We start from the raw sequence: 27,093 nt of genomic DNA, 5'->3' as shown, positions 1-27,093 counted from the left end.
AGAGTTCCAGTCTACAGCCTATGCAAGTATCCTGCCTGTTATTACAAAGAACTGCATTCCTGCCTGATACTACAGAGTTCCAGTCTGCAGCCTATAGACTTTGCCTCATCTAATTTGCATATCTCTGAATTGCTAATTATCCTATCAATAAAACCATCACCTTTTATTTCCTAAAACATTGTACCTGTTTAATTATGCCAAAAAAGAAAGACTCACGCAGACAAAACACAACTTTAACCCCAGAACCTGACACCTCTGCACAACAGCTCCCAACTCCTGAACCTGCTCCCTTGCAGAGTGACATTGGGTTAACTAACTGATGTATCTGAGTGTTGTGTGCATATCACAATTAACTATGCGAAGGCATCCTCTCCATGTGCAAAGGGTTGACATCAGTCCTGTGTAGTAGGTGGCAAAATAAATGACTTCCTGATTGGTAAGTATAGAAGTCAGTCTTCGGGCTAGAGAGGAGAACATTTGGGTGATATATACAAATAATATATGTGGTGCCCCAAGATCTGGATACTTATCTGGAGAGTGGTACCACCCTTGACCCTGTATGGGGGGGGGGTAAGTTTGTACTAAACTGTTCACAGCACAGGGTGACATGGTAAGTGAATAACAGATAACCAGCACTTTGAGAGATATCTCCAATAAACATAGCTATAACAATTAATTTGTGATCCATCCACCAATAAAGGTGATGTAAGCATAGGTTAGGAAAAACTACAGGCAATACTGAGTCAGTTGTAACTGTAAAATTAAGTAGTAGGAAATAGAGTTTAGTTAACTTAGATTAAAAAACAAAGGACAATATTAGCCCTAATTTCAGTAATAAATAAAACATAAGAGAGATATCTAAAGACACTGGGGGGTAGTTATCAAGCCGTCAACCTCAAATACGCTGGAATTCCGCAGCGTATTTGTGGTGAGGCTGATTCGCCTTAGTTATCAAGCACTAGATACCGGCAAAAGTAGAATTTTGTGACGTAAGCTTCGATCCGCCGGACTCAGTCCGACACAGATCAATTCTTACGTCACTCCAGATGTTCCGCACACAAGTGAGGCACAATCTGACTACTTTTGCTAGTTATCAAAAAATTAGCAGGTACGCTCGGCACTTTTCCGGCCCAGCGTACCTGGTTTTCAATCCGCCGCCTTGGAGGCGGTGGATCCCATAGGAATCAATGGGAGTCTGACCATAGCGAAAGTACATGTTCGCTGCTGCCAGACATCCCATTGATTCCTATGGGAACTGTCTACACCTAAAACCCTAACATGTACCCTGAGTCTAAACACCCCTAATCTGTCCCCCCCTACACCGCCGCAACTAAATAAAGTTATTACCCCCTAAACCGCCGCTCCCGGAGCCCACCGCCACTATAATAAAGTTATTAACCCCTAAACCGCCGCTCCCGGAGCCCACCGCAAGCTATAATAAATATGTTAACCCCTAAACCGCCGCTCCCGGTCCCCGCCGCAACTATAATATATGTATTAACCCCTAAACCGCCGCTCCCAGACCCCGCCGCCACCTACTTTATACCTATTAACCCCTATCCTGCCCCCCCATACCGTCGCCACCTATAATAAAATTATTAACCCCTATCCTGCCGATCCCGGACCTCGCCGCAACTAAATAAATAGTTTAACCCCTAAACTGCCGCTCCCGGACCCCGCCGCAACCTATATTAAACTTATTAACCCCTAATCTGCCCCACTACACCGTTGCCATCTATAATACATTTATTAACCCCTATCCTGTCCACCACTACACCGCCGCCACTGTAATAAAATTATTAACCCCTAAACCTAAGTCTAACCCTAACCCTAGCACCCCCCTAACTTAAATATTAATTAAATAAATCTAAATAATATTTATCTTATTAAATAAGTTAATCCTATTTAAAACTAAATAATTACCTTTAAAATAAACCCTAATATAGCTACAATATAAATAATAATTATATTGTAGCTATCTTAGGATTTATTTTTATTTTACAGGTAACTTTCAATTTATTTTAACTAGGTACAATAGCTATTAAATAGTTATTAACTATTTAATAGCTACCTATTAAAATAAAGAGAAATTTACCTGTAAAATAAAAACTAACCTAAGTTACAATTACACCTAACACTACACTATACTTTAATAAATGATTCCTATTTAAAACTAAATACTTACCTGTAAAATAAACCCTAAGATAGCTACAATATAATTAATAATTACATTGTAGCTATTTTAGGATTTATATTTATTTTACAGGTAACTTTGTATTTATTTTAGCTAGTTAGAATAGTTATTAAATAGTTATTAACTATTTAATAACTACCTAGCTAAAAGAAATACAAAATTACCTGTAAAATAAATCCTAACCTAAGTTACAATTAAACCTAACACTACACTATCATTAAATTAATTAAATAAATTACCTACAAATAACTACAATTAAATACAATTAAATAAACTAACTAAATTACAAAAAATAAAAAAAGCTAAGTTACAAAAAATAAAAAAATAAGTTACAAACATTTAAAAAATATTACAACAATTTTAAGCTACTTACACCTAATCTTAGTCCCCTAATAAAATAACAAACCCCCCAAAATAAAAAAATTCCCTTCCCTATTCTAAATAAAAAGTTCAAAGCTCTTTTACCTTACCAGCCCTTAAAAGGGCCTTTTGCGGGGCATGCCCCAAAGAAAACAGCTCTTTTGCCTGTAAAAGAAAAATACAACCCCCCCAACATTAAAACCCACCACCCACATACGCCTAATCTAACCCAAACCCCCCTTAAAAAAACCTAACACTACCCCCCTGAAGATCATCCTACCTTGAGTCGTCTTCACTCAGCCGAGCCACCTATGGAACCGAAGAGGAGATCTGGAGCGGCAGAAGTCATCATCCAAGGGGCACTGAAGAAATCTTCCATCCGATGAAGTCATCATCCAAGCGGCGCTGAAGAAATCTTCCATCCGGGCGATGTCATCTTCCAAGCAGGGTCTTCAATCTTCATCCATCCGGAGCGGAGCCATCTTCAGACGAGCCGACGCGGAGCCATCCTCTTCTTCCCGACGACTACCGACGAATGGATATTCCTTTAAGGGACGTCATCCAAGATGGCGTCCCTTCAATTCCGATTGGCTGATAGGATTCTATCAGCCAATCGGAATTAAGGTAGGAAAAATCTGATTGGCTGATTGAATCAGCCAATCAGATTGAAGTTCAATCCGATTGGCTGATCCAATCAGCCAATCAGATTGAGCTCGCATTATATTGGCTGATCAGAACAGCCAATAGAATGCGAGCTCAATCTGACTGGCTGATTGGGGGTTGTATTTTTCTTTTACAGGCAAAAGAGCTGTTTTCTTTGGAGCATGCCCCGCAAAAGGCCCTTTTAACGGCTGGTAAGGTAAAAGAGCTTTGAACTTTTTAATTTAGAATAGGGTAGGGAATTTTTTTATTTTGGGGGGGTTTGTTATTTTATTAGGGGGCTTAGATTAGGTGTAAGTAGCTTAAAATTGTTGTAATATTTTTTAAATGTTTGTAACTTATTTTTTTATTTTTTGTAACTTAGCTTTTTTATTTTTGTAATTTAGTTAGTTTATTTAATTGTATTTAATTGTAGTTATTTGTAGGTAATTTATTTAATTAATTTAATGATAGTGTAGTGTTAGGTTTAATTGTAACTTAGGTTAGGATTTATTTTACAGGTAATTTTGTATTTCTTTTAGCTAGGTAGTTATTAAATAGTTAATAACTATTTAATAACTATTCTAACTAGCTAAAATAAATACAAAGTTACCTGTAAAATAAATATAAATCCTAAAATAGCTACAATGTAATTATTAATTATATTGTAGCTATCTTAGGGTTTATTTTACAGGTAAGTATTTAGTTTTAAATAGGAATCATTTATTAAAGTATAGTGTAGTGTTAGGTGTAATTGTAACTTAGGTTAGTTTTTATTTTACAGGTAAATTTCTCTTTATTTTAATAGGTAGCTATTAAATAGTTAATAACTATTTAATAGCTATTGTACCTAGTTAAAATAAATTGAAAGTTACCTGTAAAATAAAAATAAATCCTAAGATAGCTACAATATAATTATTATTTATATTGTAGCTATATTAGGGTTTATTTTAAAGGTAAGTATTTAGTTTTAATTAGGATTAACTTAGTTAATAAGATAAATATTATTTAGATTTATTTAATTAATATTTAAGTTAGGGGGTGCTAGGGTTAGACTTAGGTTTAGGGGTTAATAATTTTATTACAGTGGCGGTGGTGTAGTGGGGGGCAGGATAGGGGTTAATAAATGTATTACAGGTGGCGACGGTGTAGGGGGAGCAGATTAGGGGTTAATAAGTTTAATATAGGTTGCGGCAGGGTCTGGGAGCGGCAGTTTAGGGGTTAAACTATTTATTTAGTTGCGGCGGGGTCCGGGATCGACAGGATAGGGGTTAAAAACTTTATTATAGGTGGCAACGGTATAGGGGGGCAGGATAGGGGTTACTAGGTATAATGTAGGTGGCGGCGGTGTCCGGGAGCGGCGGTTTAGGGTTAATACATTTATAAGAGTTGCGGCGGGGTCTAGGAGCAGCGGTTTAGGGGTTACTAACTTTATTTAGTTGCGGGGGGCTCCGGTATAGGGGGAAGAACAGTGTAGTTTAGTGTGGGTGCTTAGTGACAGGCTAGCAATAAAGCTGTAAAAAAGCCGAAGAGCAGCGAGATCGGATGAGTGATAACTATCACAGTCCGCTGCTCATCACGCCGTACTTGGTGCGCGGCTTTTTGACAGCTTTATTGATAACTTAGGCGAACGTATTCAGGTCCGCGGTGGCGATGGTAGACGAGCTTAGGCGGGCGTATTGAACCGGCGAAGGCAGGTAAAGTAGACGGCTTGATAACTACCCCCCACAGAATACATTACATATCCATATCAGGTAGCAGAAGCAGTATTCGAGTAGGAGGGATCAGTCCAGGTCTCCGTCTCCCGCTCCAGGTGGTGGTCGGTTTTTGGATTCTGTAGCCAAGTATGCTTCCAAAGCTTGTAGAGAATGGAAGAATTTAGGACATGAGGGTGTAACCAAGTGAAGTTTAGCAGGGTAGAGCAGAGCTACCTGCCGTCCCTGCTCATGCAGCTTCAAGCAGAGTGGGCAAAGTCTTTTCTTTTTTTTGTAACTTTTATTGAGTAATCCTGAAACAACAGGAGGCAAGCAGTGTCATGCCTTACTTCTTTCTGTGACCGGTATGCTTGCAAAAGGCGATTTTGTTTTTTCCTGAAAATTCAGGAATTTTAAAATCACTTGCCAGGGTTTATTCCTGGTGTCTGGCAGGATGTCGGGGCCCACTTTCCACATCGATAGGAAGTTGACTTGCTGAAATACCCAATAACTTGGGGAAGGTGACTGTAACAAACTCCATAAGTGCTTTACCTTTTATTGATTCAGGAACCCCTACAATACGCAAATTGTTGCGGACGACTCCTATTTTCTAGGTCTTCGACTCGTTCTAGGAGATACTGGTTTTGCCTCACAATTTGCTTAATTGATACGTCTGCGCTGAATTGTCTGTACTCCACTTTTGAGTTACAGCCTTCAGCAGTGGAAAGACGGGAGGAGAATTGTCTTACTTCGCTTGTTAAATTGTCCATACCTGCATGGAGGTAGTCAATTTTTAGTAGAAAGAAATATTTTAGCTCCTGCATAAGCAAAGAGTGTTCCCTGGGGTATACTGTAGGCTGAACTGGTTCTTGAGAGGCGTCAATAGGTGAGTCCGCTACTTGGCGTGTCTTTCTATCTGTTGCTTTCAATTTATTGCTCATCTTAACAGCCTGTGTAGACGAGACTTTTTGAAAATATTGATCCACTCTCATGAGAATGAATATTTGTGGAGTTACACCTTCAAATTGACAAAGTGACAAACCCAGTGATTGTGTCAGTTCCTCAATAGGATTAAATAGCAGGATTTACTGTAGATATCTCCTGTATGCCAAATGAATGATCAAAAGGCACCAGTGCCGAGTGAAAAAGTATAGAAGATTTACCACCTGGGGGTAATGGAGGGTTAGACAAATTGACAAGAGGCAAATGTGTTACCTTCTGGGGTGGGAAGGGTAAACTGAGTAGGGCAGCTGCCCTTAACAAATGACTGGTACTATTAAAAGTCCATAATTACAGTGTGAGGAGCGAGGGGAGTAATACTCTGTACCCCTAACCCAATAGGCTGATTCAGATGGCCTTTATTTGCTAGTAATTTAGTAACTAGTAATAGTTCTTTGCAAAGTATATGATGGGGAAGTTTTATCCCAAAGTATCACATCAGTTCAGTGTCACAGCTCCTAATTGTTATAAGTGAGGGGGGTTATTCCTCTGTTAACTGTGTGTAAGTTTCCAGGCCTATTAGTTGCCTGGTATAGGAAGCAACAATTAGGGTGGCAGAGGTGTATAAGCAGGGTATAGCCCTTAGCTGCTCAAGTGCGGTTGTGTTGTCGCAATACTTTACCCCTCCAGTGCGGCTATTCGTAGTACAAGCTCCCGGTGTCTTCAGGAGGCTGCGTTCTGGGCCTACATTAGTTTCCGCAGGCTTTAATCCATCAGGTCCAGTAAAGACCTCAATGTGGACTTTGGAGGCAAGAATGCTGGACCGTATCACCTCCCCTACTGTAGTGGTACTGTTGCTTGCTGAGGAGTTAAGGGCTAGCCTATGCACCCTTATAGCAACCATGTGGGTTGCCAAGTTCTAGGAATATGGACCATGCGACCGGGGGCTAGGGCTTATGGAGTGCCCTACACAATTGCAGGATCAATTGGTGATGACCAGAGCAGGGTCTCCCAGTAAGATGTATGATGTGGGGGTCTGGATGGTTGCTTAATATTTCGAAAAAGGCCACTTATTTGACTGATGGTAGCGGAGCTCTTGTAGCTTGCTTCCATCTAGAAGTCTCGCCCACCAGAAGTCAGGTAAGTTTTTATTTATTTAGAGATAGTTACTGTATATTGTAAATTTAATTTAAAATTAGGGGGTATTAGGCTAAGAGGTTAATAGTTTAATTTAGTGTGTTGTTATGTGAGGGGGCGGCAGTTTAGGGATTAATAGGTTTAGTTTAGTAGTTGCGATGTGGGGGACTGGCGGTTTAGGGGTTAATAGCTTTATTTAGTGCTGTCTGTGTGGGTGGGCGGCGGATTAGGGGTTAATAAGTTTAATAAAGTATTTGCGATGCGGGAGGGTGGCGGATTAGGGGTTAATAGGTTTAATAAAGTATTTGCAATGCGGGAGGGTGGCGGATTAGGGGTTAATAGGTAGTTTATGGGTGTACTTTGTAACATTTAGGTATACTGTAGGCTGAACTGGTTCTTGAGAGGCGTCAATAGGTGAGTCCGCTACTTGGCGTGTCTTTCTATCTGTTGCTTTCAATTTATTGCTCATCTTAACAGCCTGTGTAGACGAGACTTTTTGAAAATATTGATCCACTCTCATGAGAATGAATATTTGTGGAGTTACACCTTCAAATTGACAAAGTGACAAACCCAGTGATTGTGTCAGTTCCTCAATAGGATTAAATAGCAGGATTTACTGTAGATATCTCCTGTATGCCAAATGACTGATCAAAAGGCACCAGTGCCGAGTGAAAAAGTATAGAAGATTTACCACCTGGGGGTAATGGAGGGTTAGACAAATTGACAAGAGGCAAATTTGTTACCTTCTGGGGTGGGAAGGGTAAACTGAGTAGGGCAGCTGCCCTTAACAAATGACTGGTACTATTAAAAGTCCATAATTACAGTGTGAGGAGCGAGGGGAGTAATACTCTGTACCCCTAACCCAATAGGCTGATTCAGATGGCCTTTATTTGCTAGTAATTTAGTAACTAGTAATAGTTCTTTGCAAAGTATATGATGGGGAAGTTTTATCCCAAAGTATCACATCAGTTCAGTGTCACAGCTCCTAATTGTTATAAGTGAGGGGGGTTATTCCTCTGTTAACTGTGTGTAAGTTTCCAGGCCTATTAGTTGCCTGGTATAGGAAGCAACAATTAGGGTGGCAGAGGTGTATAAGCAGGGTATAGCCCTTAGCTGCTCAAGTGCGGTTCTGTTGTCGCAATACTTTACCCCTCCAGTGCGGCTATTCGTAGTACAAGCTCCCGGTGTCTTCAGGAGGCTGCGTTCTGGGCCTACATTAGTTTCCGCAGGCTTTAATCCATCAGGTCCAGTAAAGACCTCAATGTGGACTTTGGAGGCAAGAATGCTGGACCGTATCACCTCCCCCACTGTAGTGGTACTGTTGCTTGCTGAGGAGTTAAGGGCTAGCCTATGCACCCTTATAGCAACCATGTGGGTTGCCAAGTTCTAGGAATATGGACCATGCGACCGGGGGCTAGGGCTTATGGAGTGCCCTACACAATTGCAGGATCAATTGGTGATGACCAGAGCAGGGTCTCCCAGTAAGATGTATGATGTGGGGGTCTGGATGGTTGCTAAATATTTCAAAAAAGGCCACTTATTTGACTGATGGTAGCGGAGCTCTTGTAGCTTGCTTCCATCTAGAAGTCTCGCCCACCGGAAGTCAGGTAAGTTTTTATTTATTTAGAGATAGTTACTGTATATTGTAAATTTAATTTAAAATTAGGGGGTATTAGGCTAAGGGGTTAATAGTTTAATTTAGTGTGTTGTTATGTGAGGGGGCGGCAGTTTAGGGATTAATAGGTTTAGTTTAGTAGTTGCGATGTGGGGGACTGGCGGTTTAGGGGTTAATAGCTTTATTTAGTGCTGTCTGTGTGGGTGGGTGGCGGATTAGGGGTTAATAAGTTTAATAAAGTATTTGCGATGCGGGAGGGTGGCGGATTAGGGGTTAATAGGTTTAATAAAGTATTTGCAATGCGGGAGGGTGGCGGATTAGGGGTTAATAGGTAGTTTATGGGTGTACTTTGTAACATTTTAGTTCTGAGTTTTGTAAATCCATAACTACTGGTCTCAGATTGTGGAATGGATCACGAATCTCAAACATAACCTCATCTTTACAATGTGCGTTATTAGTAGGAACACCTGCTAAGAAAGCAATGGTAAATATATATCACAATCAATTAATCTCAAACATGACCGCGTCTTTACAATGTATCGGCTAGATTATGAGTTTTGCGGTAAGAGCTGCTCGGTAATAACTTGCAAGTTATTGTCACCGCTCACTTACCTACAGCGCTGGTATTACAGGCTTACAAAAACCCGGCGTTAGCAGGCAAAAAGTGAGCGTAGAACAAAATTGAGCTCCATACTGCAATCCAATACAAGCGCTGCTGAAAGCTGCGGTGAGCTGGTTTTAAATGCTCGTACATGATTTACCCATAGACATCAATGGGGAGAGCCGGCTGAAAAAAAGTCTAACACCTGCGAAAAAGGAGTGTAAAGCTCCGTAACGCAGCCCCATTGATTCCTATGGGGAAAGAAAATGTATGTTTACACCTAACAACCTAACATAAACCCTGTGTCTAAACACCCCTAATATTACACTTATTAACCCCTAATCTGCCGCCCCAATGTTGCCGCAACCTACCTAAACTTATTAACCCCTAATCTGCCGCCCCCAACGTCGCCGCCACTATACTAAATTTATTAACTCCTAAACCTAACCCTAACACCCACTAACTTTAATGTAACTAAAATTAATCTAAATAAAACCTACTATTAATAACTAAATAATTCCTATTTAAAACTAAATACTTACCTATAAAATAAACCCTAAACTAGCTATAATATAACTAATAGTTACATTGTATCTAGCTTAGGTTTTATTTTTATTTCACAGGCAAGTTTGTATTTATTTTAACTAGGTAGAATAGTTACTAAATAGTTATTAACTATTTACTAACTACCTAGCTAAAATAAATACAAATTTACCTGTAAAATAAAACCTAACCTGTCTTACACTAACACCTAACCTTACACTACAATTAAAAAATTACATAAATTAAATACAATTAACTAAATTACAAAAAAACAACAACACTAAATTACACAAAATAAAAAAAGAAATTATCAGATATTTAAACTAATTACACCTAATCTAACAGCCCTATCAAAGCCCCCCAAAATAAAAAAAACCCTAGCCTAAACTAAACTACCAATAGCCCTTAAAATGGCCTTTTGCGGGACATTGCCCCAAAGAAATCAGCTCTTTTACCTGTAAAAATAAATAAATACAAACAACCCCCCAACAATAAAACCCACCACCCACACAACCAACCCCCCAAATAAAATCCTAACTAAAAACAACTAAGCTCCCCATTGCCCATAAAAGGGCATTTAGATGGGCATTGCCATTAAAAGGGCATTTAGCTCTTTTTCCGCCCAAAACCCTAATCTAAAAATAAAACCCAATAAACCCTTATAAAAAAGCCTAACACTAACCCCTGAAGATCCACTTACAGTTTTTGAAGACCCGACATCCATCCTCAACGAAGCCGGCAGAAGTCCTCAACGAAGCTGCAGAAGTCTTCATCCAACCGGGCAGAAGTCTTCATCCAACTGGGCAGAAGTCCTCATCCAGACGGCATCTTCTATCTTCATCCATCCGTTGCAGAGCGGGTCCATCTTCAAGACATCTGGCACGGAGCACCCTCTTTAATCGACGTCTTCTTCCGAATGAGGTTTCCCTTTAAATTACGTCATCCAAGATGGCGTCCCTTAGATTCCGATTGGCTGATAGATTTCTATCAGCCAATCGGAATTAAGGTTGAAAAAAATCCTATTGGCTGTTGCAATCAGCCAATAGGATTGAGATATTTTTGTATCTGAATTATCTGGTTTTGCTCATTAAACCCACCACTCATAATTAACATTTTAATAGTTAACTATTGGCATTCACAGAGAAAGACGTCATGAGCAGGTCTGTTCTTCCTGCAGGCACAACACCTTTAAATGGGCATGTTGTTGAGAACAAAGGTGGTGTTTTAATGGGCAGTTATTCCATAAACAATACTTCATTGAGAACACATTAAGGTGACACATTTTACAGTAAATTGACCATTTAAATTAGATCAGTATTGATGTTGATTCCTGAAACAGATGACTGCTACAGTTTTATCACATAATCAATTCTCGACAGGAGTGTAATTAACTGTATAACATATTTAATAGTTTTATAATTAACATTTCAGTCTCCAAACATGACGGTGCTATTGTACTGGACAGTTACAAGATCATATTTAACTTGTGTACAAACTGAATATTATTTGTCCGTTATTTTAAATAATTTATTTATGTTTATTAACATGTGACCTGAGTGCAAAAATAGTAACATAAAAAAAAGTGAAAACGATTCAAAACTGTCACTTGAAACATGTGCAAGGTAATAAATCTGAATAGAAGTATACAAAACCCGTGGGGTTTAGGGATAGCGCTTATGCTAAGATAAACTTCCTTGCCTTCCTTAAAAGAACCTAAATACTAAAAACAAAGAAAAGGAGGCGCTTCAAATAGAAGCTGGAAGAATACATACTAGTAGTAAAGTACCTTGGTAAATTACTAGTTCTAGTTGTATAAACTTTACTTAAAGGACACAAAAAAGGCTTCAGTAGAAATTCTGGTAGTTACTAAAAACTAGATGAAGATAGAAGATGCCGTCTGGATGAAGACTTCTGCCCGTCTGGAGGACCAATTCTGCCCAGCTTGGATGAAGACTTCTGCCCGGCTTGGATGAAGACTTCTGCCCGGCTTGGATGAAGACTTCTGCCCGGCTTGGATGAAGACTTCTGCCCGTCTGGAGAACCACTTCGCCCGGCTTGGATGAAGAAGTCTCCCGGTAAGTCGATCTTCAGGGGGTTAGTGTTTTTTTAAGCGTGTATTGTGTTGGTTTTATTTTTTTAGATTAGGGTTTGGGCGGCAAAAGGGCTAACTGCCCTTTAAAGGACAATGCCCATCCAAATGCCATTTTCAGGGCAATGGGGAGCTTATTTTTTTTTTAGCTAGTATTTTATTTGGGGGGATGGTTGTGTGGGTGGTGGGTTTTACTGTTGGGGGGGTTGTTTTTATTTTTTTTTACAGGTAAAAGAGCTGATTACTTTGGGGCAATGCCCCGCAAAATGACCTTTTAAGGGCTATTGGTAGTTTAGTTTAGGCTAGGTTTTTTTTTTATTTTGGGGGGGATTTTTTTTATTTTAATAGGGCTATTAGATTAGGTGTAATTAGTTTAAATTTCTGTAATTTGTTTATTATTTTCTATAATTTATTGGGGGGGGTTGTACTTTAGCTAATTTAATTTAGGTAATTGTATTTAATTTAGTTAATTTATTTAATTATAGTGTAGTGTTAGGTGTTAGTGTAACTTAGGTTAGGTTTTATTTTACAGGTAAATTTGTATTTATTTCAGCTAGGTAGTTATTAAATAGTTAATAACTATTTAATAACTATTCTACCTAGTTAAAATAAATACAAACTTGCCTGTAAAATAAAAATAAACCCTAAGCTTGATACAATGTAACTATTAGTTATATTGTAGCTAGTTTAGGGTTTATTGTACAGGTAAGTATTTAGTTTTAAATAGGAATAATTTAGTTAATGATAGGAATATTTATTTAGATTTATTTAAATTATATTTAAGTTAGGGGGTGTTAGGTTTAGGGTTAGACTTAGGTTTAGGGGTTGATAACTTTAATATAGTGGCGGCGATTTTGGGGACGGCAGATTAGGGGTTAATAAATATAGGTAGGTGGCGGTGATGTTAGGGTCGGCAGATTAGGGGTTAATAATATTGAACTAATGTTTGTGAGGCAGGAGTGCGGCCGTTTAGGGGTTAATATGTTTATTATAGTGGCGGCGACATTGGGGGCGGCAGATTAGGGGTTAATAAGTGTAGGTAGGTGGCAGCGATATTGGGGGCAGCAGATTAGGGGTTCATAAGTATAATTTAGGTGGCGGCAGTGTCCGGTGCGGCAGATTAGGGGTTAATAATATAATGTGGTGTCGGCGATGTCGGGGGCGGCAGATTAGGGGTTAATAAATGTCAGATTAGGGGTGTTTAGACTCGGATTCATGTTAGGGTTTTAGGTGTAGACATAACTTTTATTTCCCCATAGGAATCAATGGGGCTGTGTTAAGGAGTTTTACGCTGCTTTTTTGCAGGTGTTAGACTTTTTTTCAGCCGGCTCTCCCAGTTGATTCCTATGGGGAAATCGTGCACAAGCACGTTACACCAGCTCACCGCTGACTTAAGCAGCGCTGGTATTGGAGTGCGGTAATAAGCAAAATTTTGCTCAACGCTCACTTCTAGTCTTTTAACGACGGGTTTCTGAAAACTCGTAATACCAGCGCTGCAGGTAAGTGAGCGGTGAGGGAAAACTGCTTGTTAGCACCGCATAGCCTCTAACGTAAAACTCATAATCTAGGTGATAGAAAGTCCATGGGCAAAATGTATTTTCAATACAACCAATATCCCAAACTACTATCGCTAGTATTTTCAGAATGTTCAGTGAATGAGTGATATTCGTGCTTGAAAAAAAAAATAACAGATGCAGTACTATCCAGTACTAAGCTCAATATGTTCCCAAATGCTGAAATGCCTCCTTAAGTCAAGTGCACAGCCGTGCCTACTACACACACACACGCATCGTGCCGCTGAAAGCCCTAGAAATAGGCAAATTGTGTCATCCCTGCTGCTTTGTGCTGTCCTTATTCCTCTGTCATTTAAATGAGTTGCTCCTCTGCATTTTTTTCTGTGTCTGCAGCTTATTCTTCTCAGTTACTCTCACATTAGCTGCACAGCAAGCGCTTACTGATGCCCTTGGCTGCAGGTCACATACAGAGAGTGTAGGATCCACTGACACTTAAAGGGACATTTTAAAAAAACTATTTCAAACAATTCCAGACCTCCCAAAAACAGCATTTTATACACAAATATACATTTATTAACACATTCTATCCAGTATAGATCCCTTGTTGTAACTGCAGAGGAAACATCTCTGTAAAATACACAACACTTGAATATGTTTAACAGATATTGAACTGCTTGGAAAAAAACATCTTTGAGAAAATAATATTTTTAACTGCACAGTTGTTATGTTTGTTTCATTCTAATAGAATCAGACTGTGCAGTAAAAACTGACCGTCCCTTGTCACAAGTCCCATTCTTCTCAGGGCCAGTTTTACATCTCAGGTAGACACAGAAATCTGAAGATATTATTGGTGGGAGCAGCCGCGTAACATGACATTCACCTAGGACAGTGCATCTACTGCTTGTGGGGGTTCTAGATCGTACTATTAGGAGGAGAGGAATTAATAAACAAACAAACTCAGGCCAATGGGCCGAATTATCAAGCTCCGACCACTGCTCCATAACTTGTCCGTCTGCTCTGAGGCGGTGGACAGAAATCAACCCGATCGAATACGGTTGGGTTGATTGACACCCTTGCTGAATTTGCAGGGGGCGGTATTGCACAAGCAGTTCTGGTGAACTGCTTTGTGCAATGATAAATGTCAACAGCGTATGTTGTTGTCATTTATCGATGTGCAGTGGACATGATACGTATCTATATATAGACTATATTAATTACTCTACTGCTCTAAATGTAATCTGCATACTGTTATTGATACACTTTCTTTTTGGTGTCACTGTCCTAAGTGAATGTCATGTGGCTCCGGCTGCTCCCACTAATCACAGTGCAGAGCACTTACTGACTACTTTTTCAACTTGCACGGCTCCTGTCTATGGAGGGCTCCTGTAGGCACATGTCTACTCTGCCTAATTATAAATCCATCTCTGATTATTCTGGTGCTTCGGTGCCCAAGATGCTGGCACTGCATTGTGTATATAGGAACTATTTGTATCTTATAATTGCACATTCTACAGCAGGGATATGATAATACAGTGGCACTCTCCTGGCTTCCTTTCCTTCAGTATGTAATGGGCAGTTTAGGTAAGATAAAGTGACATGGTGTTAAATACTGTGAGTGAGACATGGATTTATTGGATGGCACAGCGGTATAGTAATAAGGCACTTTATGTGTAGTGATGTAATTCCCTTGACAACAGGAAGGTCCTGTCTATGTCAGGTATGTTCCAAGAATGGCTAGCTGGAAATTAGCTGTTGTCATATACCTGTCTAGCCTGCTCTGTGATAATTTGAGCAGACCCATTTCTACTTCATGTTTTTCTCAAGCCATTCCTTGAAGCTGGAGACCTTGGTGTAACCAGTGTAAAGTTCCCGACTGCAGGACTTGTCGTAGCCCCAGCTCACTAAGCCAATCAGGTGCCAGTTTCCTTCTGGGGCATCAGGACTTGGCAACAGTACTGTTGCTATGCCCCCTGTCTCTGATGGGCAGATGTTTGGTGTAACACCAGGGAGTTGCCTGGCGCAGAACATGCTCTCTGTCACACTGACAGAGATGCCATTGTCCTCATATTGTTGCTCACACAGCAGGGAATCCACTGGGTGCACCAGCCCAGCTTGTATCGTCTCATTCTTATAGCTCAGGGCCTGAGGGTCAGACAGGATTTTCCACCCGCTTATTACAGTTCTGAAGTCTTGCGTGGGGGACGTAAGCTCTGTGGCTGAGGTGAGACACACAGGCTGCACGTAGTCACTAACTCTGGCCTTGTCAAGTAGCTTGATGACTGCAATGTCCGAATCCAGCAGAATGGGGTCATAGTTGGGGTGTATAATGAGTGCAGAAATCTGAGAAAGAGATAAAACATGAAGGTGTCAGGTCACAGTGACCGTAAATAAGATCATATATTAAACATACATCCTGTAGGCCAATATTGCTAAATCTACATTGGTGAAACGTGTCTAATACCTACTAAGTAGCAAGTCATTTTTAGTGATGTTACTACCGGGCATGTGTTTAAAAATGTCATAATTTTATATTTAAAGTTGAAAATTACTGTGGCTTATTGCCTGCTTATTAATATCCTGTGCACCTCTCAGAGTCAGTTAGGGTAGAGGAGATAACAATAAATAAAGCAATTCATTTTATTGCTATTACATTATAGTTGGTAATACAACTTAGTGACAGGCTTGATAGGATGAGTAACACTTGCAGGTACAGGATCGCTGGGGATGTGACATTAAACATACAAAGAAGTGACAATATGATTGAATTACATTTGATAGACAACATCACAACATTCAGCTGCCATTTGTGTTTTCTCAGCTGTTCATATATCTGTAGTGACAAAAATTGTGCGTTTTTTTTTACTTCTCAAAACAGGAAGTGCATATGGCTATCTTGACAAGCATAACCCTGATACATAGCTGCCCTAACGGGCCTCAGTTAATGACTTTACTACCCATTGCCCAGCTTTGCGCAACTAACATTGTTAAATTAATATACTTTATAATATTTAAACCTCTAAATGTCTACATTTTTCAAAGGCTCTATTGACAGCCTCCTAATCACATGCTTTAGTATTTGCTATTCACAACAGGAGACTATTCGTTCATGTGAGCTAAATAGTTAACAATTGGCTAGATTACGAGTTTTGCGGTAAGCTGAAAAGCAGAGTTAACAGGTCCTAACGCTGATGTTTCACTACCGCTGCTATTACGAGTCTTGCAGGTTTAGGGGCACCGCACACTCTTTTGGCCTTAATGCAAACCGACTTACGTAAAGTTCGTAAACCCTTTTTTTCTATGGGACTTCCATAGCGCTGGTATTATGAGTTTGTCCTGGGAGGCCAAAAAGTAAGTGGTACACCCTCTACCTCCAAGATTCCTAACGCATTTTAAAGTCAGTAGTTATGAGTTTTACACTACAACGCTGTAGCATAAAACTCATAACTAAAGTGCTAAAAAGTACACTAACACCCATAAACTACCTATTAACCCCTAAACCGAGGCCCTCCCGCATCGCACACACTATAATAAAATTTTTAACCCCTAATCTGCCGCTCCAGACATCACCGCCACTAGAATAAACATATTAACCCCTAAACCGCCGCACTCCTGCCTCGCAAACACTAGTTAAATATTATTAACCTCTAATCTGCCGTCCCTAACATCGATGCCACCTACATTATACTTATTAACCTCTAATCTTCCGCTCCGGACATTGCCGCAACCTACATTATATTTATTAACCCCTAATCTGCCGTCACCCAACATCGCCGACACCTACATTATATTTATTAACCCCTAATCTCCCTCCCTCAATGTCGCCGCAAACTACCTACATTTATTAACCCCTAATCTGCTGCCCCCAACGTCGCCGCCACTATTCTTAATTTATTAACCCCTAAACCTAAGTCTAACCCTAACGTTAACACCCCCTAACTTAAATATAATTTAAATAAATCTAAATAAAATTACTATCATTAACTAAATTTTTCCTATTTAAAACTAAATACTTACCTATAAAATAAACCCTAAACTAGCTACAATATAACTAATAGTTACATTGTATCTAGCTTAGGGTTTATTTTTATTTTACAGGCAAGTTTGTATTTATTTTTACTAGGTAGAATAGTTATTAAATAGTTATTAACTATTTAATAACTACCTAGCTAAAATAAATACAAATTTACCTGTAAAATAAAACCTAACCTAAGTTACACTAACACCTAACACTACACTACAATTAAATCAATTCCCTAAATTAAATACAATTAAATAAATTAAATTAGCAAAATCACAAAAAACATACAAACACTAAATTACAGAAAATAAAAAACAAATGACAAGATCTTTAAACTAATTACACCTAATCTAAGAGCCCTATCAAAATAAAAAAGCCCCCCAAAATAAAAAACCCCTAGCCTAAACTAAACTACCAATAGCCCTTAAAAGGGCCTTTTTCGGGGCATTGCCCCAAAGAAATCTCTTTTACCTCTAAAAAACAAATACAAACAACCCCCCCAAAAGTAAAACCCACCACCCACACAACCAACCCCCAAATAAAATCCTAACTAAAAAAAACCTAAGCTCCCCATTGCCCTGAAAAGGGCATTTGGATGGGCATTGCCCTTAAAAGAATGAAGGTAGAAAAAATCCTATTGGTCGATGCAATCAGCTAATAGGATTTAACTTCAATCCTATTGGCTGATCCAATTAGCCATTAGGATTGAGCTTGCATTCTATTGGCTGATTAGAACAGCCAATAGAATGCCAGCTCAATCTGATTGGCTGATTGCATCAGCCAATAGGATTTTTTCTAGTAAAAACAACAAAAAAAGCTGCGCTAATAAAATAAAAACAACGTGTTACCTGGAGTAGATAGAAACTTGTGAAATATTCTCACACCACAGCTTGAATAGACCAGATGTAGGACTCGTTACAGACCCAAGGAGATGCTGCTGTTCACCAATCTGTGGGTTTCCCTTCCACGGACGGAGAAACAAGGTGCTGAGACAGCGCAAATCCGACTCAAGGTAGTATTTTTAATAGGTGGACACATCCAAACGCTAAAATTAACAATTCACAAGAAATACAGATGACATCACATCAGCCCCAAACGAATCAAACAGTCATTCAGGAAGACGCAGCAGATGGCTACCGGTGTAGTTCCTTAGACCGAACAGTCAGAGATTCCAATCAGAATCTAAGGGACGCCATCTTGGATGACGTCACTTAAAGAGAAATTCATTCCAAAGAAGACGTCGTTTGAAGAGGATGCTCCGCGCCGGATGTCTTGAAGATGGAGCCGCTCTGCGTCGGAAGGATGAAGATAGAAGATGCCGTCTGGATGAAGACTTCTGCCCATCTGGAGGACCACTTCTGCCCGTCTGGAGGACCACTTCTGCCGGCTTCGTTGAGGACATCTTGCCGCTTGGATTAAGACTTCTCCTGGTAAGTAAATCTTCAATGGTTAGTGTTAGGATTTTTTAAGGGTGTATTGGGTGGGTTTATTTTTTAGGTTAGGGCTTTGGGCTGCAATAGAGCTAAATGCCCTTTTAAGGGCAATGCCCATCCAAATGCCCTTTTCAGGGTAATGGGGAGCTTAGTTTTTTTTAGTTAGGATTTTATTTGGGGGGTTGGGGGGTTGTGTGGGTGGTGGGTTTTACTGTTGGGGGGTTGTTTGTATTTTTTTTTTTACATGTAAAAGAGCTGATTTCTTTGGGGCAATGCCCCGCAAAAGGCCCTTTTAATGGCTATTGGTAGTTTAGTTTAGGCTAGGGTTTTTTTTATTTTTGGGGGGCTTTTTTATTTTGATAAGGCTCTTAGATTACGTGTAATTAGTTTAAAGATCTTGTAATTTGTTTTTTATTTTCTGTAATTGAGTGGGTTTTTTTTGTGATTTAGCTAATTTAATTTAATTTATTTAATTGTATTTAATTTAGGGAATTGTAGTGTAGTGTTAGGTGTTATTGAACTTAGGTTAGGTTTTATTTTACAGGTAAATTTGTATTTATTTTAGCTAGGTAGTTATTAAATAGTTAATAACTATTTAATAACTATTCTACCTAGTTAAAATAAATACAAACTTGCCTGTAAAATAAAAATAAACCCTAAGCTAGATACAATGTAACTATTAGTTATATTGTATCTAGCTTAGGGTTTATTTTTTAGGTAAGTATTTAGTTTTAAATAGGAATAATTTAGTTAATGATAGTAATTTTATTTAGATTTATATAAATTATATTTAAGTTAGGGGGTGTTAGGGTTAGGGTTAGACTTAGGTTTAGGGGTTAATAAATTTAGAATAGTGGCGGCGACATTGGGGGCGGCAGATTTGGGGTTAATAAATGTAGGTAGGTTGTGGTGACATTGGGGGAGGGAGATTAGGGGTTAATAAATATAATGTAGGTGGCGGCGATGTCTGGAGCGGCAGATTAGGGGTTAATAAGTATAATGTAGGTGTCGGGGGTGGCAGATTAGGGGTTAATAAGTGAAAGATTAGGGGTGTTTAGACTCGGGGTTCATGTTAGGGTGTTAAGTGTAAACATAACTTTAGTTTCCCCATAGGAATCAATGGGGCTGGGTTACTGAGATTTACGCTGCTTTTTGGCAGGTGTTAGACTTTTTTCTCAGCCGGCTTTCCCCATTGATGTCTATGGGGAAATCATGCACAAGCACGTACAACCAGCTCACCGCTGACTTAAGCAGCGCTGGTATTGGAGTGTAGTGTGGGGCTCAATTTTGCTCTACTCTCACTTTTTGTCTTTTAACGCCGGGTTTGTAAAAACCCGTAATACCAGCGCAGCAGGTAAGTGAGCGATGAGAAAAAACTGCACGTTAGCACCGCACAGCTCATACTGCAAAACTCGTAATCTGGCCGAATGTGTTTACACCCGGGGAGTTATTTAAGAGTTAGCACAACACAGTACTAAATGCAAGTCAATAGATTTTAAATAGTCACAGTCATGTGATCAGGGGGCTATCAGAAGATGCTTAGATACAAGGTAATCACAGAGGTAAAAAGTATATTAATATAACTGTGTTGGTTATGCAAAACTGGGGAATGGGTAAGGGATTATCTATCTTTTAAAACAATAAAAATTATATTGTAGACTGTCCCTTTAAAGGACTGCAAAACAATATAGATGTTGCTAACATAATGACTGTGGCTATCTGTGACTACTGCAGTTTAATGTTGAGTTTCATATGCCTTTAATATTAACATTTATAAACATTATATTAATCTGTACCCTCCTACCTAAGTCATTTGATTATGTGATGATGTCACATGTCTCCTAGCACTTGCTACTCTATCTAGTATTGCAAATAATAATACCTACAGTAATGATAGTGATTATATAGAGACTAGTGAGAGTTAGTGAGTAACAGTATTACTAATATTAATACCTATAATAATGATACTGGTCAAATAGAGACTAATGAGAGTTAGTGAGTAACAGTATTACTGATAATAATAACTATAGTAATGATACTGATCATATAGAGACTAGTGAGAGTTAGTGAGTAACAGTATTACTGATAATAATAACTATAGTAATGATACTGATCATATAGAGACTAGTGAGAGTTAGTGAGTAACAATATCACTGATAAAAACTATAGTAAGGGTATTGATAATATAGAGACTAGTGAGAGTTAGGAACAGTATTACTAATATTACTTCCTATAATATTGATACTGGTCAAATAGAGACTAATGAGAGTTAGTGAGTAACAGTATTACTGATAATAATAACTACAGTAATGATACTGTTCATATAGATACTAGTGAGAATTAGTGAGTAACAGTATTACTGATAATAATACCTATAATAATGATACTGATCATATAGAGACTAGTGAGAGTTAGTGAGTAACAGTATTACTGATAATAATAACTATAGTAATGATACTGATCATATAGAGACTAGTGAGAGTTACTAACAGTATTACTAATATTACTTCCTATAATATTGATACTGGTCAAATAGAGACTAATGAGAGTTAGTGAGTAACAGTATTACTGATAATAATAACTACAGTAATGATACTGATTATATAAAGACTAGTGAGAATTAGTGAGTAACAGTATTACTGATAATAAAAACTATAGTAATGATACTGATCATAGAGAGACTAGTGAGAGTTAGTGAGTAACAGTATTACTAATATTAATACCTATAATAATGATACTTGTCAAATAGAGACTAATGAGAGTTAGTGAGAATTAGTGAGTAACAATATTACTGATAATAATAGCTATAGTAATGATACTGATCATATAGAGACTAGTCAGAGTTAGTGAGTAACAGTATTGCTGATAATAATAGCTATAGTAATGAAACTGATCATATAGAGACTAGTGAGCTTTAGTGAATACCATAGGAACAGTAGAGGCTTGTGAGGGCCCTTGGGTAACTTCGCCCAGTGTGAGAGTTAGACTAGTGAGAGTTAGTGAGTAACAATATTACTGATAATAACTATAGTAATGATACTGATCATATAGAGACTAGTGAGAGTTAGTGAGTAATAGTATTACTGATAACAACTATAGTAATGATACTGATCATATAGAAACTAGTTAGAGTTAGTGAGTAACATTATTACTGATAATAATAGCTATAGTAATGATACTGATCATATAGAGACTAGTGAGAGTTAGTGAGTAACATTATTACTGATAATAATAGCTATAGTAATGATACTGATCATATAGAGACTAGTGAGAGTTAGTGAGTAACAGTATTACTGATAATAATAACTATAGTAATGATACTGATCATATAGAGACTAGTGAGAGTTAGTGAGTAACAATATCACTGATAAAAACTATAGTAAGGGTATTGATAATATAGAGACTAGTGAGAGTTAGTGAGTAACAGTAATACTGATAATAATAACTATAGTAATGATACTGATCATATAGAGACTAGTGAGAGTTAGTGAGTAACAGTAATACTGATAATAATAACTATAGTAATGATACTGATCCTATAGAGACTAGTGAGAGTTAGTGAGTAACATTATTACTGATAATAATAGCTATAGTAATGATACTGATCATATAGAGACTTGTGAGAATTAGTGAGTAACAGTATTACTGATAATAAAAACTATAGTAATGATACTGATCATAGAGAGACTAGTGAGAGTTAGTGAGTAACAGTATTACTAATATTAATACCTATAATAATGATACTTGTCAAATAGAGACTAATGAGAGTTAGTGAGAATTAGTGAGTAACAGTATTACTGATAATAATAGCTATAGTAATGATACTGATCATATAGAGACTAGTCAGAGTTAGTGAGTAACAGTATTACTGATAATAATAGCTATAGTAATGAAACTGATCATATAGAGACTAGTGAGCTTTAGTGAATACCATAGGAACAGTAGAGGCTTGTGAGGGCCCTTGGGTAACTTCGCCCAGTGTGAGAGTTAGACTAGTGAGAGTTAGTGAGTAACAATATTACTGATAATAACTATAGTAATGATACTGATCATATAGAGACTAGTGAGAGTTAGTGAGTAACAGTATTACTGATAACAACTATAGTAATGATACTGATCATATAGAAACTAGTTAGAGTTAGTGAGTAACATTATTACTGATAATAATAGCTATAGTAATGATACTGATCATATAGAGACTAGTGAGAGTTAGTGAGTAACATTATTACTGATAATAATAGCTATAGTAATGATACTGATCATATAGAGACTAGTGAGAATTAGTGAGTAACAGCATTACTGATAATAATAACTATAGTAATGATACTGATCATATAGAGACTAGTGAGAGTTAGTGAGTAACAATATCACTGATAAAAACTATAGTAAGGGTATTGATAATATAGAGACTAGTGAGAGTTAGTGAGTAACAGTATTACTGATAATAATAACTATAGTAATGATACTGATCCTATAGAGACTAGTGAGAGTTAGTGAATAACAGTATTACTGATAACTATAGTAATGATACTGATAATATAGAGACTAGTGAGAGTTGGTGAGTAACAGTATTACCGATAATAACTATACTAATGATACTGATATAGAGACTAGTGGGAGTTAGTGAGTAACAGTATTATTGATAATAACTATACTAATGATACTGATATAGAGACTAGTGAGAGTTAGTGAGTAACAGTATCACTGATAATAACTATAGTAATGATACTGATAATATAGAGACTAGTGAGAGTTAGTGAATAACAGTATCACTGATAATAACAACTATAGTGATGATACTGATCATATAGAGACTAGTGAGAGTTAGTAAGTTATAGTATTACTGATAATAATAACTATAGTAATGATACTGATCATATAGAGACTAGTGAGAGTTAGTAAGTTACAGTATTACTGATAATAACAATAGTAATGATACTGATCATATAGAGACTAGTGAGAGTTAGTAAGTTATAGTATTACTGATAATAATAACTATAGTAATGATACTGATCATATAGAGACTAGTGAGAGTTAGTAAGTTACAGTATTACTGATAATAATAACTATAGTGATGATACTGATCATATAGAGACTAGTCAGAGTTAGTGAGTAACAGTATTACTGATAATAATAGCTATAGTAATGACACTGATAATATAGAGACTAGTGAGATTTAGTGAGTAGCAGTATTACTGATAATAACAACTACAGTAATGATACTGATCCTATAGAGACTAGTGAGAGTTAGTGAGTAACAGTATTACTGATAATAACTATACTAATGATACTGATCATATAGAGACTAGTGAGAGTTAGTGAGTAACAATATTACTGATAATAACTATAGTAATAATACTGACCATATAGAGACTAGTGAGCTTTATTAAATAACAGTATTACTGATAATAAAAACTATAGTAAATATACTGATTATATAGAGACTAGTGAGCTTTATTAAGTAACAGTATTACTGATAATAATAACTATAGTAATGAGACTGATCATATAGAGACTAGTGAGAGTTAGTGAGTAACAGTATTACTGATAATAACAACTATAGTAATGATACTGATCATATAGACTAGTGAGAGTTAGTGAATAACAATATTACTGATAATAATAACTATAGTAATGATACTGATCATATAGAGACTAGTGAGAGTTAGTGAGTAACAGTATCACTTATAATAACTCTAGTAATGGTACTGATAATATAGAGACTAGTGAGATTTAGTAACAGTATCACTGATAATAACTATAGTAATGATACTGATCATATAGAAACTAGTGAGAGTTAGAGAGTAACAATATTACTGATAATAATAACTATAGTAATGATACTGATCATATAGAGACTAGTGAGAGTTAGTGAGTAACAGTATTACTGATAATAATAACTATAGTAATGATACTGATCATATAGAGACTAGTGAGAGTTAGTGAGTAACAGTATCACTGATAAAAACTATAGTAAGGATATTGATAATATAGAGACTAGTGAGAGTTAGTGAGTAACAGTATTACTGATAATAATAACTATAGTAATGATACTGATCATATAGAGACTAGTGAGAGTTAGTGAGTAACAGTATTACTGATAACAACTATAGTAATGATACTGATCATATAGAAACTAGTGAGAGTTAGAGAGTAACAATATTACTGATAATAATAACTATAGTAATGATACTGATCATATAGAGACTAGTGAGAGTTAGTGAGTAACAGTATTACTGATAATAATAACTATAGTAATGATACTGATCATATAGAGACTAGTGAGAGTTAGTGAGTAACAGTATCACTGATAAAAACTATAGTAAGGATATTGATAATATAGAGACTAGTGAGAGTAAGTGAGTAACAGTATAACTAATAATACTATAGTAATGATACTGATCATATAGAAAATAGTGAGAGTTAGAGAGTAACAATATTACTGATAATAATAACTATAGTAATGTTACTGATCATATAGAGACTAGTCAGAGTTAGTGAGTAACAGTATTACTGATAATAACAACTATAGTAATGATACTGATCATATAGACTAGTGAGAGTTAGTGAATAACAATATTACTGATAATAATAACTATAGTAATGATACTGATCATATAGAGACTAGTGAGAGTTAGTGAGTAACAGTATCACTTATAATAACTCTAGTAATGGTACTGATAATATAGAGACTAGTGAGATTTAGTAACAGTATCACTGATAATAACTATAGTAATGATACTGATCATATAGAGACTAGTGAGAGTTAGTGAGTAACAGTATTACTGATAACAACTATAGTAATGATACTGATCATATAGAAACTAGTGAGAGTTAGAGAGTAACAATATTACTGATAATAATAACTATAGTAATGATACTGATCATATAGAGACTAGTGAGAGTTAGTGAGTAACAGTATTACTGATAATAATAACTATAGTAATGATACTGATCATATAGAGACTAGTGAGAGTTAGTGAGTAACAGTATCACTGATAATAATAACTATAGTAATGATACTGATCATATAGAGACTAGTGAGAGTTAGTGAGTAACAGTCTTAATGTTATAATAACTTTAGTAATAATACTGATTATATAGAGACTAGTGAAAGTTAGTGAGTAACAGTATTACACAGTATTACTGATAATAATAACTACAGTAATGATACTGATCGAATAGAGACTAGTGAGAGTTAGTGAGTAACAGTATCACTGATAATAAATATAGTAATGGTACTGATAATATAGAGACTAGTGAAAGTTAGTGAGTAACAGTATTACTGATAATAATGACTATAGTAATGATACTGATAATATAGAGACTAGTGAGATTTAGTGAGTAGCGATATTACTGATAATAACAACTACAGTAATGATACTGATCCTATAGAGACTAGTGAGAGTTAGTGAGTAACAGTATTACTGATAATAACTATACTAATGATACTGATCATATAGAGACTAGCGAGAGTTAGTGAGTAACAATATTACTGATAATAACTATAGTAATAATACTGACCATATAGAGACTAGTGAGCTTTATTAAATAACAGTATTACTGATAATAATAACTATAGTAATTATAGTGATCATATAGAGACTAGTGAGCTTTATTAAGTTACAGTATTACTGATAATAATAACTATAGTAATGGTACTGATCATATAGAGACTAGTGAGAGTTAGTGAGTAACAGTATTACTGATAACAACTATAGTAATGATACTGATCATATAAAAAATAGTGAGAGTTAGAGAGTAACAATATTACTGATAATAATAACTATAGTAATGATACTGATCATATAGAGACTAGTGAGAGTTAGTGAGTAACAGTAGCACTTATAATAACTCTAGTAATGGTACTGATAATATAGAGACTAGTGAGAGTTAGTAACAGTATCACTGATAATAACTATAGAAATGATACTGATCATAAAGAGACTAGTGAGAGTTAGTGAGTAACAGTATTACTGATAACAACTAGTGAGAGTTAGAGAGTAACAATATTACTGATAATAATAACTATAGTAATGATACTGATCATATAGAGACTAGTGAGAGTTAGTGAGTAACAGTATTACTGATAATAATAACTATAGTAATGATACTTATCATATAGAGACTAGTGAGAGTTAGTGAGTAACAGTATCACTGAATAAAACTATAGTAAGGGTATTGATAATATAGAGACTAGTGAGAGTTAGTGAATAGCAGTATTACTGATAATAATAACTATAGTAATGATACTGATCATATAGAGACTAGTGAGAGTTAGTGAGTAACAGTATTAATGTTATAATAACTTTAGTAA

The 27,093-nt window shown here is 36.8% G+C and overlaps 1 protein-coding gene across 1 annotated transcript in view; it reads right to left on the bottom strand.

Moving 5' to 3' along the window:
• Positions 1-13,875: 13,875 nt before the first annotated feature.
• The window catches only part of PAMR1 (peptidase domain containing associated with muscle regeneration 1), a 262,966-nt gene continuing 249,748 nt past the window's right edge, over positions 13,876-27,093 (bottom strand). Inside the window, exon 11 of the mRNA XM_053720525.1 lies at positions 13,876-15,665. Within this exon, the coding sequence (XP_053576500.1) occupies positions 15,129-15,665 (537 nt within the window). The 3' untranslated portion in view covers positions 13,876-15,128. The remainder of the gene's footprint in view (positions 15,666-27,093) is intronic.

The sequence above is a fragment of the Bombina bombina genome, chromosome 7 (genome assembly GCF_027579735.1).
Source record: "Bombina bombina isolate aBomBom1 chromosome 7, aBomBom1.pri, whole genome shotgun sequence".
NCBI classification, from domain to species: domain Eukaryota; kingdom Metazoa; phylum Chordata; class Amphibia; order Anura; family Bombinatoridae; genus Bombina; species Bombina bombina.
The sequence above is the reverse complement of the archived record's forward strand: the minus strand, read 5'-3'. Positions and strand labels throughout refer to the sequence as shown.